The sequence below is a fragment of the Nuphar pumila genome, chromosome 12 (genome assembly GCF_984573655.1).
Source record: "Nuphar pumila chromosome 12, dmNupPumi1.hap1.1, whole genome shotgun sequence".
Taxonomy (NCBI): Eukaryota; Viridiplantae; Streptophyta; class Magnoliopsida; order Nymphaeales; family Nymphaeaceae; genus Nuphar; species Nuphar pumila.
In genome coordinates this window covers 37,991,258-38,005,397 of record NC_143260.1, presented here as the reverse complement: position 1 = coordinate 38,005,397, position 14,140 = coordinate 37,991,258, and the positions used below count along the sequence as shown (strand labels likewise).

At 36.6% G+C, this 14,140-nt stretch overlaps 1 protein-coding gene across 3 annotated transcripts in view; it reads right to left on the bottom strand.

Annotated features, from left to right (window-relative positions):
- Positions 1 to 13,677, bottom strand: part of LOC149820743 (phytyl ester synthase 1, chloroplastic-like) — a 51,642-nt gene extending 37,965 nt beyond the window's left edge. For all 3 annotated transcript variants that reach the window (XM_089982421.1, XM_089982422.1, XM_089982420.1), the window contains exons 1-7: positions 12,596 to 13,677; positions 12,434 to 12,485; positions 11,549 to 11,604; positions 9,896 to 10,054; positions 9,681 to 9,785; positions 1,613 to 1,719; positions 919 to 1,040 (exon numbers count right to left, since the gene is read on the bottom strand). In XM_089982421.1, the coding sequence (XP_089838547.1) occupies positions 919 to 1,040; positions 1,613 to 1,719; positions 9,681 to 9,785; positions 9,896 to 10,054; positions 11,549 to 11,604; positions 12,434 to 12,485; positions 12,596 to 13,052 (1,058 nt within the window). In that variant the 5' untranslated portion in view covers positions 13,053 to 13,677. The remainder of the gene's footprint in view (positions 1 to 918; positions 1,041 to 1,612; positions 1,720 to 9,680; positions 9,786 to 9,895; positions 10,055 to 11,548; positions 11,605 to 12,433; positions 12,486 to 12,595) is intronic.
- Between the last annotated feature and the right edge of the window lie 463 nt (positions 13,678 to 14,140).

The following is a 14,140-nucleotide window of genomic DNA, read 5'->3' as shown; positions in this document are numbered from 1 at the left end:
CTCAGTAGATATGCCTACTGCATTTATAAAAGGCAATTCCTTCAGCATGAAAGCATGATCACCTCATTTTCAACTAAATATTTATTTGAGACAGTCTAGTCTTAACCACAGTTGCCCTTCTGCCTCAACTGACAGCAATTGTATAGAGGGTCTGTAATGAAATGGACTAAATCCAAAATACGTTGCTTATGGACATGCAAGAACACACTTCAACACTTGATTGAATAAACCACACCACCCTCACAAGGGTCAAAAATATCTTTGTTATTGCATAAGAGGGCTCTTAGAAGAGTGAAATATCCAAAGGCCTTGAAGGCCTATTTATAATACAAGGGAACACAAAGGGGGCAGCTCCAAGTGGCTGTTAGGCTGCTCCCAACAGTCACATTTGTGACCGTTGGGGGCAGCTCCAAAAGCTAGTTGGATCTGTCCCATCAAATCTGAAAAAGTAAAAAGATACAAAAAATAAAGAAAATAAAAAAAGGGACTAAAAATAAAAGGTGGTCAGCCCCTAATGGGCTTATGCCTATTACAGTGGAAAGACCGAAATACCCATTTGGTTTATATATATATATATATATATATATATATATATATATATATATATATATATATATATATATATATATATCTTAACAGGGTCCACATTACTAATAATCATGTATACTTTTATGGAAACTTTAATAGTAATCACAAACTAGCCTGAGCAAAGAGAGTACACCAGAATAGCTCTTTTGTGATTCCTGATAGGTAAGATCAATAAAAGGGAGTTCTATGAGATCATTAGCAATGCAAAGTACAGTATAGTTATTAATATAAGAAAAGCCAGCACCATGTAGAAATGTGCACATTGAATACAGTGCTGTCTTGTTTGCCAAATGTTAGAGAATTCACAAAAATAAAAATTATAAAATAAACCTGGCAAGAATCAATACATCAGCTTTCACGGCATGAAGACGGGAATTAGCATAAGATGAAGCTGATTTAAGCAGATTCAATTTCCAAAGTAGAGTTCCCTTGGGAATTATATCTGCCAAACCCTGCAATGAATAGATAAAAGTCACATTAAAGACCAGTTACATCAAAAAGTAGTCCAATAATGAAAAGCATGCAACAGAAAATACTAAGAATGGTGCATGTAGTGAAACATCTTTAAGCTCATAACTTCCAAGTTAAGTATCACACCTTCATATTATATAAGATCCTGATAAAAGTATATATATTCTAAAATCTGATGCTCTGGTCAGGGGACCAAACATAAATATGTATTGGAAAAGCTTTACCTAATCTTAGTTTGTTTACAATAATCAGTCCAAGACTTCAAATCTTCAGTTGTTTTTATAAATGGCAGTGAATTATGAAATTCACATATATCCTTTTCTGCTTGTGAGAAAAATCCACATACAAGTCATATTACAGAACAGCCTTTCCTATAAATTTGAGGAGTCAATATTAAAGAATTGCATAAAATTATTTATTCTGCACACATTGCTCAAAGTATAAGTATAAAGCCATCAAAAGTAATATTAGTTGAACATACTTCATGATTAGTCTATTTACAAGAACTGCCTAGAAACATCAAATGTAATAGTATTAGTAGGTACATTCTTACAGAAAGACGTGGCAGCAAAGCAACCAGATTTTCTGACAGTTGATTTAAAGACTCCAAAGGGGGAAGCCCATCTTCAACATCAACCAAAGCCATCTTCACTGGGTCACCTAAATTAGTCACAAAATGCAAAATAACTTGGTGCAGATAAGCATTAAAAAGGAAAAGAATGCAGACCAGAATATAGAAATGGAAAAAAATACCAGAAATAACCTAAAGAACATGAAGAAAGAAACCTGTGGTTCCAAAAAAGAAATGTCTAGAAACTCTCACAACAAGAAATACTGATGTATCCAACTTTGATGAGGAACCCAGCTCTTGCTTGCTTCCCCACAAACTGGGAAAATAGTCAGAAATGATACAAGAAGCTCACGAAGTGTTTATGAAGTTAACGCAATACCGTGTTCACCAACTTGGCTCTCACAATTAACTCTTAGGTAAATGTTCAAACTGATTAAGGGTGCATCTGAATATCAAGGGAAGAAGGCCCCACAGGCTTTTCCTTTTTTTTCGGTGTGTTGTTTTACAACAATCCATTTTTAATTGTTTTCTCATAAGTTCCCCAAGTCAAAAACCAGAACAAGACTCCACCACAGTAATTAGTTTTCCCACATACATAATTGTGGGGCCATTGCTTTTCACTTTCCCAATGCATTCATATGAATTCACCTTTCCCTTTCTTGTGAGTTCAACCTAAATCAGGATTTTGAATTCAGGAGTTTTTAAGTGTATCCATGTACATAAACATTATAATTTTATAGCAGGTAATTAGTCAAACCAGCATTGGTGGGACAGAACAGAATCTAGAAGGATAAACCTTCTAATTGGAGTCCCTGCCCAATCATGATGCAATATTTCTGCAATCTGCTTTGAGTTCTCGTAAGGGTCTGCTTAACCCAGCTTGTTTATTGGCAAAAATTGAAGTTTACTCCAACCAAATTCTAGACACCCCCAAGACTCCAAAGCTTGAAAGGCAAAAGGTTATGTTGGTCTAGAAAGGCCAAAGCAACAATTATTTCGTATTCACTAAACATTAAACAGGGAACTGAAGCTCATAAGACAATTAAGCAATAGCTAACTTCTTGTAGAACAGATGGGTCAGACGAAAGAAATCACCAGACAAAGGAGGCAATGGGAACCTTCTCACGCCAATCACTGCAAAGATGTACGAGGACAATGCGACACCTCAATTATATTGCAAGAGACATGCTACCCTTGAATGCAGCATGGTCCTGTTGGCAATTTTATGGTTACATGCATGGTTACTCTTTCCATCTGCATGTACCAATTCACAAACAACATAACACTATATACGTGTGCATCACAACCAATATCGACCTGGCATAGGTGATAGTTGTTCCAAAGAAGATATAAAATTAAGTAGCTTTCCTGGGGAAAATGCGACAGATGTTTTAAAAAATTAAAAATAGTAATGATAATAATATGAAAAAATTAAGAAATTAACGTAACTCGATTTTCTCAAAATAATTTTGTAAAAACTGCAAAATTTCGGTAATTATCGAAATAAATAAATGTTAAAATTCTTTAAAATGAATACGATAGTATGATATGGATTTGATCCAAATGGATCTTGAATCTGAATAAGATCAAATGAATCCAGTAATTGGATTCAGTTAAGGCTAGTGGATTCAGATCCTTGATGGATCCAAAATCCAATTTGAATTCAATTGGATCTCAATGGATCCAAATACGGCCGAATCTCAATCAAGATCCAAAAATCTAGTTAGAGAGTTCAGAAGATCTAAAGTATATTTTAGATCCAACTCGGATTTGAGATCCGAATCCCAACCCGATTGCAATTGGATCTTGATAGATCCAAATATCTTGTGGAACCTTATTCAAGACTCTGGTACGAGATTCAAGATATATTAAATAGAAGTTAATGAGACGTTAGGAAGAATCGGGAAAGCCCACGTGGAAATGAGAAAATCTGTTGAAAGGAGAAATATCAAGCGTAAGTTTATATAAATTAATTTCCGCCAAAACAAGCACCGAAAGAGAGTGTGGTGTAGCGGGGAGGCTTGTTACCTCTTGCGGTTTGATGCAAGTTCAAAACCCACCGTGTGCACACGTGTAGCATGAAGGAAAATGTTTTTCCTTTTTACATAAAAATCGGAAATAGGCCCAGATAGGTTTAAATAAAATAAATTTCGCACTAATTGCAACGAAATGCAATATAGCGTAGTGGTGGGGTTCGTTGCCCCTGTGAGGATGAACTTTAGTTCAAAAACCCCTGTGCGCTTGGGTTCTTTTTACACGAATTAAGTTGTGTTTTTACCTTTTTGAAAAAGGTAAAACATGGAGGCTAAAGCATCCCTAGCTTTTAGCCATCTCTCCACGAAAAACGTGAGAGGAGTTGCTACTCATCTCACTTTTCCAACATTTTAGGGGAATCCCACCAAAAGTAATGGAGGGGTACCACAAAAGTGAAAAGAAAAGAAGTTAGAGAAAAATCTATTCAAGGAAGTAATGGGTGTTAACGTAAATGAACTCAATCCACAAAATCGTGGAGGATGTGTGAGACGTTTCATGAGTTCAAACAATTTTAAAAATGCTACTTTTAGGGAGATTAATAGGGGAAAAGGGAGGCCTTGAAAAAAAAAACGTGAATTCATTTACTCCACCGTTTTCCTCTCTCTCTCTCTCTCTCTCTCTCTCTCTCTCTCTCTCTCTCTCTCTCTCTCTCTCTCCAACGACCCCTCATTGTTGTTGTGAGATCCTCTTTCTTCACCTTATGTAGAGCCGCAACCGGAAAGGAAGGAAGCAACATAGCTTTGCGGTTCGATTCTCCGAATAAGGCAAGTGGTATAATGTCCTTATGCGTGTATTCGGTGCTCTGTAGTATGAGTATTCTGCAATATTTTTTTAGTTTATGTGGGATAACAAGGGTCGGCTATACCTTAGTGTGTTCACGTAGATCATTTCATCAAACCACACATGGATATCTGTTCTGATCTTTCTTTCATACCTGGATTACTCTAACCGACCATGTAAATCATAGTTACTCATAACAAACGACCATATGCTTATGTGAATACACAACAGGACCCTTATGCATGTTGGACATTAGCTTTTAGAGGAATATTGCAATGAAAGGACCATCTCATGCCTATCTAGCCGGTTTATTTGAGGTTTGATTTATTCTGGTTATAAAATATGCTTCATGCATATGGTGGTGCTGGATTGTTGGTACCAAACTTAGAAAAAAAAAAAACTTATAAACGTTGGTCGAACACTTGATTTCCTCTTGGACCTGGTCACCAAAGTTTTTTTTTTTTGTTTCAGCAATGATAGCTTGCCATAGACCGTTAACTTGCTTGTGTACCGATCGTTCCCGGTGTGATGTAGTATATGACTGCATGGATTAGTGTTGAAAATAACCAGTTGTTGGTATTTTACTTAAGATGACTTGTGTGACCATAAATGAGCGTGTGCGTGCAATGATATTCGGTTTACTCGTGTGAGCATAGATTGGCTGATTAAAGACCCTCTGGTTTTGTTTTTCACCTATGTAAATGCTGACAAAGGTAGAACGAATCCGGATGGTGCTTATGGACTCTTCTTTTGTTTTGACAAATGAGATCCGCAACATAGATAGAAGTTGCGTTATTTCTGAAACAGTCCACTAGGTATCGGTTTGCTCTATTAGGAAGGGAAATAAAACGTGGAAATCGGAACCACACGACCTGCACACATGAATGTTAGAAAAAAAAATTATTACTTCATGTTTGTTGGTCTTGCTCCTATCGTGAATGTTTGAAAATTTAATTTGAACAAGGCATGTTGTATTGGACATTAAACAATTATGCAGTGGCTGCTGATTTTTTTTTTTTGACAATACGTGGCTGAGATTTTTCCTTGGTGAATAACATGGGTTAAGTTGGAAAATAAAACATTTAGTGGGTAGTTCAGTGGGTGCTGATTATTTTATTTTTTTTTGACAATACGTGGCTGAGATTTTTCCTTGGTGAATAACATAGGTTAAGTTGGAAAATAAAACATTTAGTGGGTAGTTCAGTGGGTGTTGATTATTCTTTTTTTTTTTTTTTACAACACGTGGCTGAGATTTTTTCTTGGTCAACAACATGGGTTAAGTTGGGAGATGTGCAGTACCCTACTGGGTACTGCTGCCACTCATGGCAGCAGGCCATCGCCGGTTCGGTAAGTAGGTACACGCCATCAACGTGCTAGTTGAGCATGCTAGGTCTGTACCATGCATTGTTTTTTTTAAAAAGGGGCAACACACACATAGCGTCTGATCCATGAAGCACATTCTTTGGCTGACTCATATAAACAAAACGGAAACATAGTATATGGATTTGGTATTTTCAAATGTAAACCCGTAGGGGTCTGTCCGACCCTAGTCCAATTATTAGTTATCATCTTATAAGCACCCTGCAAACACGTCACCTTGTGGTAGCATAACAGATTGGGGTCTGTCTCACCCCAGCCTATCCGATAACGATCTTCCTAGACAGTATGTTTAATTGCCTTTTTGTTCATAACCGGTACAACATGATCTTATTAGTCAATATGCCTAGTTGTGGTTGCCATCGACTAGCGGCTTGTCTATGACTCAGAGCAGCCCAATTACAGTCTAAAGAGAATATATATATGATACAAAATTTTGCAAGGCAAAAGGGTTCAGTGTGATCTTATAAATGATAAAATACTTGAATTCAGAAAACGTCAAGCGTATACGTGCTCCTGTTCTATTTGGCAATCTAAAGAAAAATAAAGAAAAAAAAATTGGATGGTTTTTGGTCATCATAGCGTACGCAGACACACTTTTACAAAAGTTGCATTTTTGCACTGTTTGTTCCTGAAATGAATGTTTATCTCATTCTCAAGTTGTGAAATGCCAAATTATACTTGTTATTTTCCCTACAAATGAAATGTGTGTTACATTTGAGATTCACTATTATGTACATACTCATAGTAGATCTGAAACACACTTATGCGCACATACATTGGTTATGGCAAAAGCTCACTTTAGTGCACATGTTTAAATAACATAATGATTTTATTATATGCTTATGAAAAGAATGTTATGTATCGATGAATGTGGCACACGAATGAGATATCCATGACATATTCATGGTGCACATGGTTTTTGTAAGTGATTGATATATGAAGGATACGACCAATGTTTTAAAGCATGAACTGCCTATTGTTAAATGCATATGTTTGTTATAATTGCATAAATAAGAAAAAACTACAAGGGCACAATAGTACAAGATTAAAACTGAGCATATCAAATCCTGGTGGAAATTGTATGGGCAATACGATGTTAATGCACTCACATATAAATTGAATGGGGATTGCACGTGAATATTATGACATGTCTTGTGCTGGTTGATCTATGCTTGTTATGCAAAAAAAATTGCATAATAAAGGACATTTTTCATGCCATGATCCTGTGAAAGCTCAAAATCGAGCTTGCGGTCTTGCAGAACCATTGTAGTGTCATACGAGCACTTATGAAAAGTTTTAGACATGTCATATGAGTGCATGGTCAGTGAGGTACGAAACGTACACCTGAGCTCAGAAATGAAACATTAAAATGCTATGAGTATAAGTATTCGGCTCAGAGTTGAGCCAAAATTTTGAGAAATTATGGTTGGTGCCTATTGGGCATTCAATGGGTAATGTGCATACACAGAGATCACCCCGTGTGAGTTGGGATTTTGGAAATCCCCTGTGGTGCAATGACTTGCACACAAAAACAAACAAGAATGAAAAATATGCACACATTACCTAAATGTGGGATTCTGGGTATACATAAAAGACGGTATATGTTACCGATTTCCCGAGATACTGGGTATACCTCAAAACGGTATATGTTACTGGTTACTCAGGGCTTTGGGTACACCTGAAAGACGGCGTATGTTACTGGACCCGAGGTCTACCTTGGAGAGGGTAGATGGTACATGCTCCGTGGTAGAGGTGGCAATCGGGTCGGGTTGACGGGTTGGCAGGTCAGAATACCTCAACATGAACACGACCCGTTTATTAAATGGGTCAGATGTGGCAAACACAAACACGACCCATTTATTAAATGGGTAACCCGACACGACACGGTTAACCCGTTTAATAAACGGGTCGGGTCGACACGACACGATGACCCGTTTATTAAATGGGTCGACCCAATAACATAGACACGATAACCGCACAGGCGCACACCACCACTGGAGAGGAGAGGTCTCAGGTTAGGTGGGTGACTAAAGTGTAAAGTTAGGAGTTAGGGTTAGATAAGTTTATATATATATATATATATATATAAACGGGTTGCGGGTTGACGGGTTCGTGTAAACGGGTTGACCCGCCCGCCTAACCCATTTATTAAACGGGTCAAACGGGTTGACGAGTTGGCATACCCCTAACACGAACACGAACCATTTAAAAAACGGGTTAGGCGGGTCGACCCGTTTACGACACAAACCCGTTTAAGCCAAACCCACCCGGTTAAGAAGCGGGTTGGCGGGTCGGGTCAGATTTTGCCACCACTACTCCGTGGGACAGTTACGTTTTTGTGAGAGCTAGGCGTCTCACCCGGTCCCTAGTCCTCAGAGTTAGGGGGCCAAGGCTATCAATACGTCCTAGGTGGTAGATCCAAGTCTTCTGTAGAAATTACAGGGTGCATCCTAATTCTAGTTTTAGCCATTGGGGGTACTCTCTCGGTCACGAATCGCTCCCTTTGGACCTCTGTACGGTTAGTCATACGGGGTATTAATTAAAAAAAAAGGGCATAACAAACCCCTGTGTGGTCTCGGTCCGCTACGATATCGAATGCATGTGCATACCCGTAGGGTAATTGACAAGAGAAACATAAAGTCAATACACTTTTGAAAGTCTTCAAGTATACACACAATGCATGATGTTGCATTTGTTATGGTATGTTTGTGTTTCACTTATCCGATGCATAGCTTAGCAATGTTTTCCTTTACATTCAAATGTGATAACCTAAATGCGATTCATTCATATGATGTGTCATTCATTGATGTCTATTCTTTATGTAATAAATCATGAAATGCTTGAATTTAGTGAACTATACATTCAGAACTTGTTTAAATATTTATCATTTCTTATATCCATGTGTTGCACATATACTTGTACACATGACACTGAGCACATTTATATAGATATTATGCTTCTTACTCAGACGGGGTAGTCTGACCCTTTCTGAATTAATATTTTCAGGAAACAGCTAAAGATAGGCTATTGCAGTAGTCGTGCGGACGGACCATGAGACCATATCTTCTTTGGATGTCCTGAGGAACTCTGACTTTAAGAAATCTATTAAATTTGTCATTTATGACTTGTAAGATTCCAAGGCAAGATTTTAAATTCGCCCAATGTTATTTAGTCTGTGCTATCACCTATAATCCGCTCAAATTAATTGACTGAGGGATTAATAAAACATTTCTGCTGTTGTTTTAGAAAAAAAAATATTATTCCAAAATTTTTGAGTTAAATATTTGGGGCATTACAAATTTCATGTTATTAATGTGATATTTTCATTTTAGAGTTTTTAATTAATTGGAATATGCTGAATTTTTATTTCAAAACAACCTTAAATATGAGAAATTCAAGATATCACAGTATTCGGTGACTGTGATAGATATACATAGATGCATGTGTGTGTGTGTGGGTGTGTGTTCACGTCTCTCTGTGTGTGTAGTTTGTTAAATACACACTCACACATAATTAGTCATCAATGCATATATGTATGTTTATCATAGTCACCCATCTTTTATGTAAGCATAGGAAAGTTTTTCAAGGAGATGAGAGGACATACATCTGATCTGAATCAAATGTATTAAATCAGAGGACATAACTGAAGATAAAACACACATCATCATCATCAATCAAAATGTCACTAACATATTAACAGAAAAAAGAAAAGAAAACAGCAGATGTTATGCACAATCAGTATCTATCTGGTTGAGCTAAAAGTATCGATGTCAGCTTTGAAACAATCACAGCATAATTTCACACAGAGTTAGTTTCATGAAATGCAAAAGTCACCCAGAAATAGCTTATGATATACCCATTGTTATGCTCAGCAGATATGGAACTGCAACATGGAGCTGGTCAGGAATAGCCTCCAACAGAGGGAGGAAAGGCTGTAATTGCGACTTAGCAAAGCTAGTGGCTGGACAAGGGGAAATAACAAATTTAGAATCCAACCAGAATTTTAGGATGAAAAACTAACAATTTCTACAGTTTTAACATTCATCTAACTTCAATGGCCATTTCACCTACCTGGATTGGACAATATCAATACAAGATCAATAGTAGGGTTACGAGATGCAACAGCTAGAGCCAAGCATCCTCCAAGAGAATCTCCAACAAGATAAATAGGTCTATCAGGAAACAGTTTATGCTCAAACCGAACCGTTTCTTCAACAAATTTCACCAGTCCTGATCAAATTAGAATATTAAGAATTATTTAAGACAAATAAAAAGAAGAGAAGACGACATAATTTCTTAATCACCCATCTGATGAATAAGTTATCAAAATTAAACTCCGAGGCTCATGCAAGAGTATAGAATCATCAGGAAACAGTTTATGCTCAAACCAAACAGTTTCTTCAACAAATTTCACCAGTCCTCAAATTAGAACATTAACAATTATTTAAGTCAAATGAAAAGAAGAGAAGAGAAGACATAATTTCTTAGTCACCCATCTGCTGAATAAGTAATCAAAATTAAACTCCGAGACCCATGCAAGAGTATAGAATCATCATTGTGACCACGAGAAAGCCTTGACATGAATAGAATTCATCTGCTTAGAACGCATGTATGGGCTAACTTGATATGGAAGCATCCTAACTATTAAAGTCAAGATAGTTGCAACAATCTCAAAGATCGAATCAAATTGTCAAAGAAGTTCATGCCATTCTAAAGGTGATTTTCTCAAGATTTGTAACATAGGTGGTCATCTTGACAAGAAAATTAAACACCTTACAATTTCTTCCTGCAAAAGCATACAGAATCAGATTCACTTTACCATTATGATAAGGAAGCTTTTTTATTTCCTTGGAACTTATAGCTGCATTCATTAAAATCATACAGGATATTGATTCCTATGTTTTATAAAATCTTCTCAAGGTTAAGCCTGACAGTTCTACGCAATCTTCATTTAACCCATAAAATCCAATTTCAAACAGATTCATTTGTGCCATCAGATTAACCAAGAAATCACACAAAACTAGAAAATGTAGAGGTACCTATTCTAATAGTCTGTTATCTAATAAATAAAATGTACTTAGATATTGCTTAATCATAGAGCAGCATGGCTGTGTCTGAAATAATCATCCACATATTGCCGACCATGTTATTAGAAACAGGGACAGATGAGATTAAAAATTTAAAACCATATAAGTGCATAAACTACAACATATATATGTGGAAGGAACACCTTGCTTAACCCTGTATGCTGCTTTCAAGAATTGGATTTAATGGATACACCCTGAACAAATGTCAGGCAAGGTAACATGTGCATGACTTTTTTACTATATTAAATCCTAACCTCTCAAATCACTTTTTCTCATGTTGTCATTAGCATGGCTTGTTTTGTGTTTCAATCCTCCTTATTATTGACATGGTAGTTTATACTTGAACTTTAGGTGCTTGAAGCATAATATATATTTGAATATTATATTTATGTAGCAATTTGAACACTTAAATTTTATATATCTCCATGTCCTACATGAGGTTTTACTGTGTGTCCTCCGTCCGGTGCTCTTGTGACATGAATAGAACAGAACCACATAAGAACATTAGGGAAGCACAGTCCATAGGAAGATGCCACAATACTGGTTTATACAGCAGAAAACAATAAAAAAATCAAATGTACAAGCTACAAGTTAAATATCTTTGTGAATGACAGGTCAAAGTTTGGTAGATCAAGACCTTCAAAAGGTGTCCGGTCAAAGATTGGAATGTGCATGCACCGAACTTCAAACATCCTGCAAAATGTACAATAGAAGTCAACACCTTGCTATATCAATGTCAATACCGTTTATACAGTCAGTCACCAGCTACATAATGAAAATTTACTTGCTAAGAACTTGGCATTAGAAGTTCATTTTTCTCATTATCTTTCTTTTCGGCATCAGAATATAACACAAAAAAAGGACAGACGAAAAAAGTAGACAAACAGAACAAACAATAAAATGGAAAAGGGAAATTGTGAAGATAAGAAAAGGTGAAATGTGTTGAAGATGATTTCCATAGAAAATTCTTTCAAAAAAAAAAAAGATTTCATAGAAAAATGTTCAAATGCAAATTCCAGTTGCAGAATCTGGTGCTATTCCACCATTTGGCCATCATATTCAACGTCAAAAATAAATCATTTGCCATAAGAATGAAAAAGAAAAAAAAAATCCTCCTAAAGAAAGGGAAACTATTTCAGGGAACAATGCACTTAAATTTGCAATCAAATGAGGTACCTACAATATGTAAAAAGTTTCCTTTGCCAGAGAATCACAGAAATAACTGGCGTAGCATAGTTTTAGTGATTTGCTTTAACTTGAGAGGAGTATATGATTATTTTCAAATGTAGTATAAGCTGGATATATTCAAAACTATCACTATGCTGACAAGCTGGATATTTTTTACTTGGGTTTGAACTCCATTTGTTTTGGGTATTTTATCAAAGCATGTCTTTGAGTGCAAGAGTGGTGAATGTCTAACTCATGAACATCTACTTAAACCAAAATATAACTCAATTAACAGTAATATGAAACAAATTTACATGTAAATTAAAACAGGATTAAACTAGTAGATACACTAGACCTCCCAAGAGCCCTGTGGTGTGATATAAGTCCCAGTCCAATGCCATCAATCCCTATAAAATTCAAGAGACAGAAAGCATAAACCTTGCCTGAATCACACATAATTGACCAACAAAGATGACGCAAAACCAGAAAACATGTTTCATCAGTTTGTGATGTCTACCAGGCAAAAAGAGCAGCAGAGGAGCATTTTTAACAGGGCGGCCGTATTCAACAGGAGAAAACCAACGAGGCGGACCACCATCCGGTCGGATCAAATCCTTCGAACAATCAAGATAATCTTTCACAGAATCGATCTTAAAGTTAGTATCATCCTCTAACAATATTGGCTCCCTCTCCTCCGAGCCTGACTTGCCGATGGAATACTCCCCATATGGATTCCCATGCCCAATCACCTTATCAACAAAATGGCCCTCCTTCTTTACAACAGAATCAGTAGTTACACCAATCGGTTCACTACTCACTACAGCCCCAGTCCTCACTCTTCTAATCCGACCCCTATCTTGAGGGCTCAATTTAGACTTTGCACCCACTACACAAAATCTGCTAAAAACTTGACGACAATGACAATAAGAACGGCCATAAATCCCATCGGACAATAAGGCAACTTTCGTTGCCATTTTCTTCACATACAACGCCTTCAATCTTAATAAAATCTAGCTAACCCCAATGTCTAATCGTCAGAAACAACAAGTATACAGCTCCTAAAGAGCACCAATCCAATTTTTTTTAACAAATACAAAAGCAAGTAACCTTGCTTCCTCTCTCCCTTCACAGCTAAACCAAATAACAAAAAACCAACATGCAAAGCAAAATATAGGAATTTCTTCAATTGGGTAGGCAACAAATCACCCTCAGGACCAACTGATGTAACCAAGCACCTCAACCACCTTCAGAAAACACACATCAACAACAACAATGGGATTCCTCCACTTGGCTGCTTCAAAGTGGTTGGGGGGGAAGACGACCATGAAATGAACTTCAAGAAAACACTACACAAGCAAGCAGCAAAAAAAAAAGCGTTCGCACCAATATTCAAACCCCTTGGACTAAAAATGTTTCAAAAGATAGGCATATGGTGCACGCCCTATCAACTACCCAAAGAACAAGAGAATAACAATATATTGGCTATTGATTGTCCCCGTCCATCCCTACAAAATTTTGTGGTTGGGAGACGAGAAAAAGTAGAACAAGCAAAGGAAACAAGACATTCAGAAACTCTTATCACATTTCATATTTTAATACAATATTGTGTGCTTTGTTCGTAGCTTGATATAAAGTGTGGAAAGGAAATGCATACTGTAGGACAGGTAAAAATAAATAAATAAATAAATAAATAAAAAGGAGGGGGGACACTTTCTCTTCTCTTCTCTTCTTAGGGAGATAGGGACAAGTTTTGTTGTCTCATGTATGGCCACTACCTCACTGTCCGGCTGACACTCTTCCTGGATTTCAGACTGGCGGTGAAAGATTTAAAATCGCCAATCATAGGGACAAGGAGAGCCGGTGAAATCATTATAGCCAATCAACGGTTATATTCAATGTCTTAGGGCTATGTTTTGATTTTTTTTTTAAATAAAACAATAAAGAAACGTATAATAAAGTTACTGATTCAACCTTAACTGTATCACTTTTCTTTGACAAAATATCACATTTAATCATTAAAAAAAATGACTAAAGTGTCATCTTGAAGAGTCAATTTCACTTG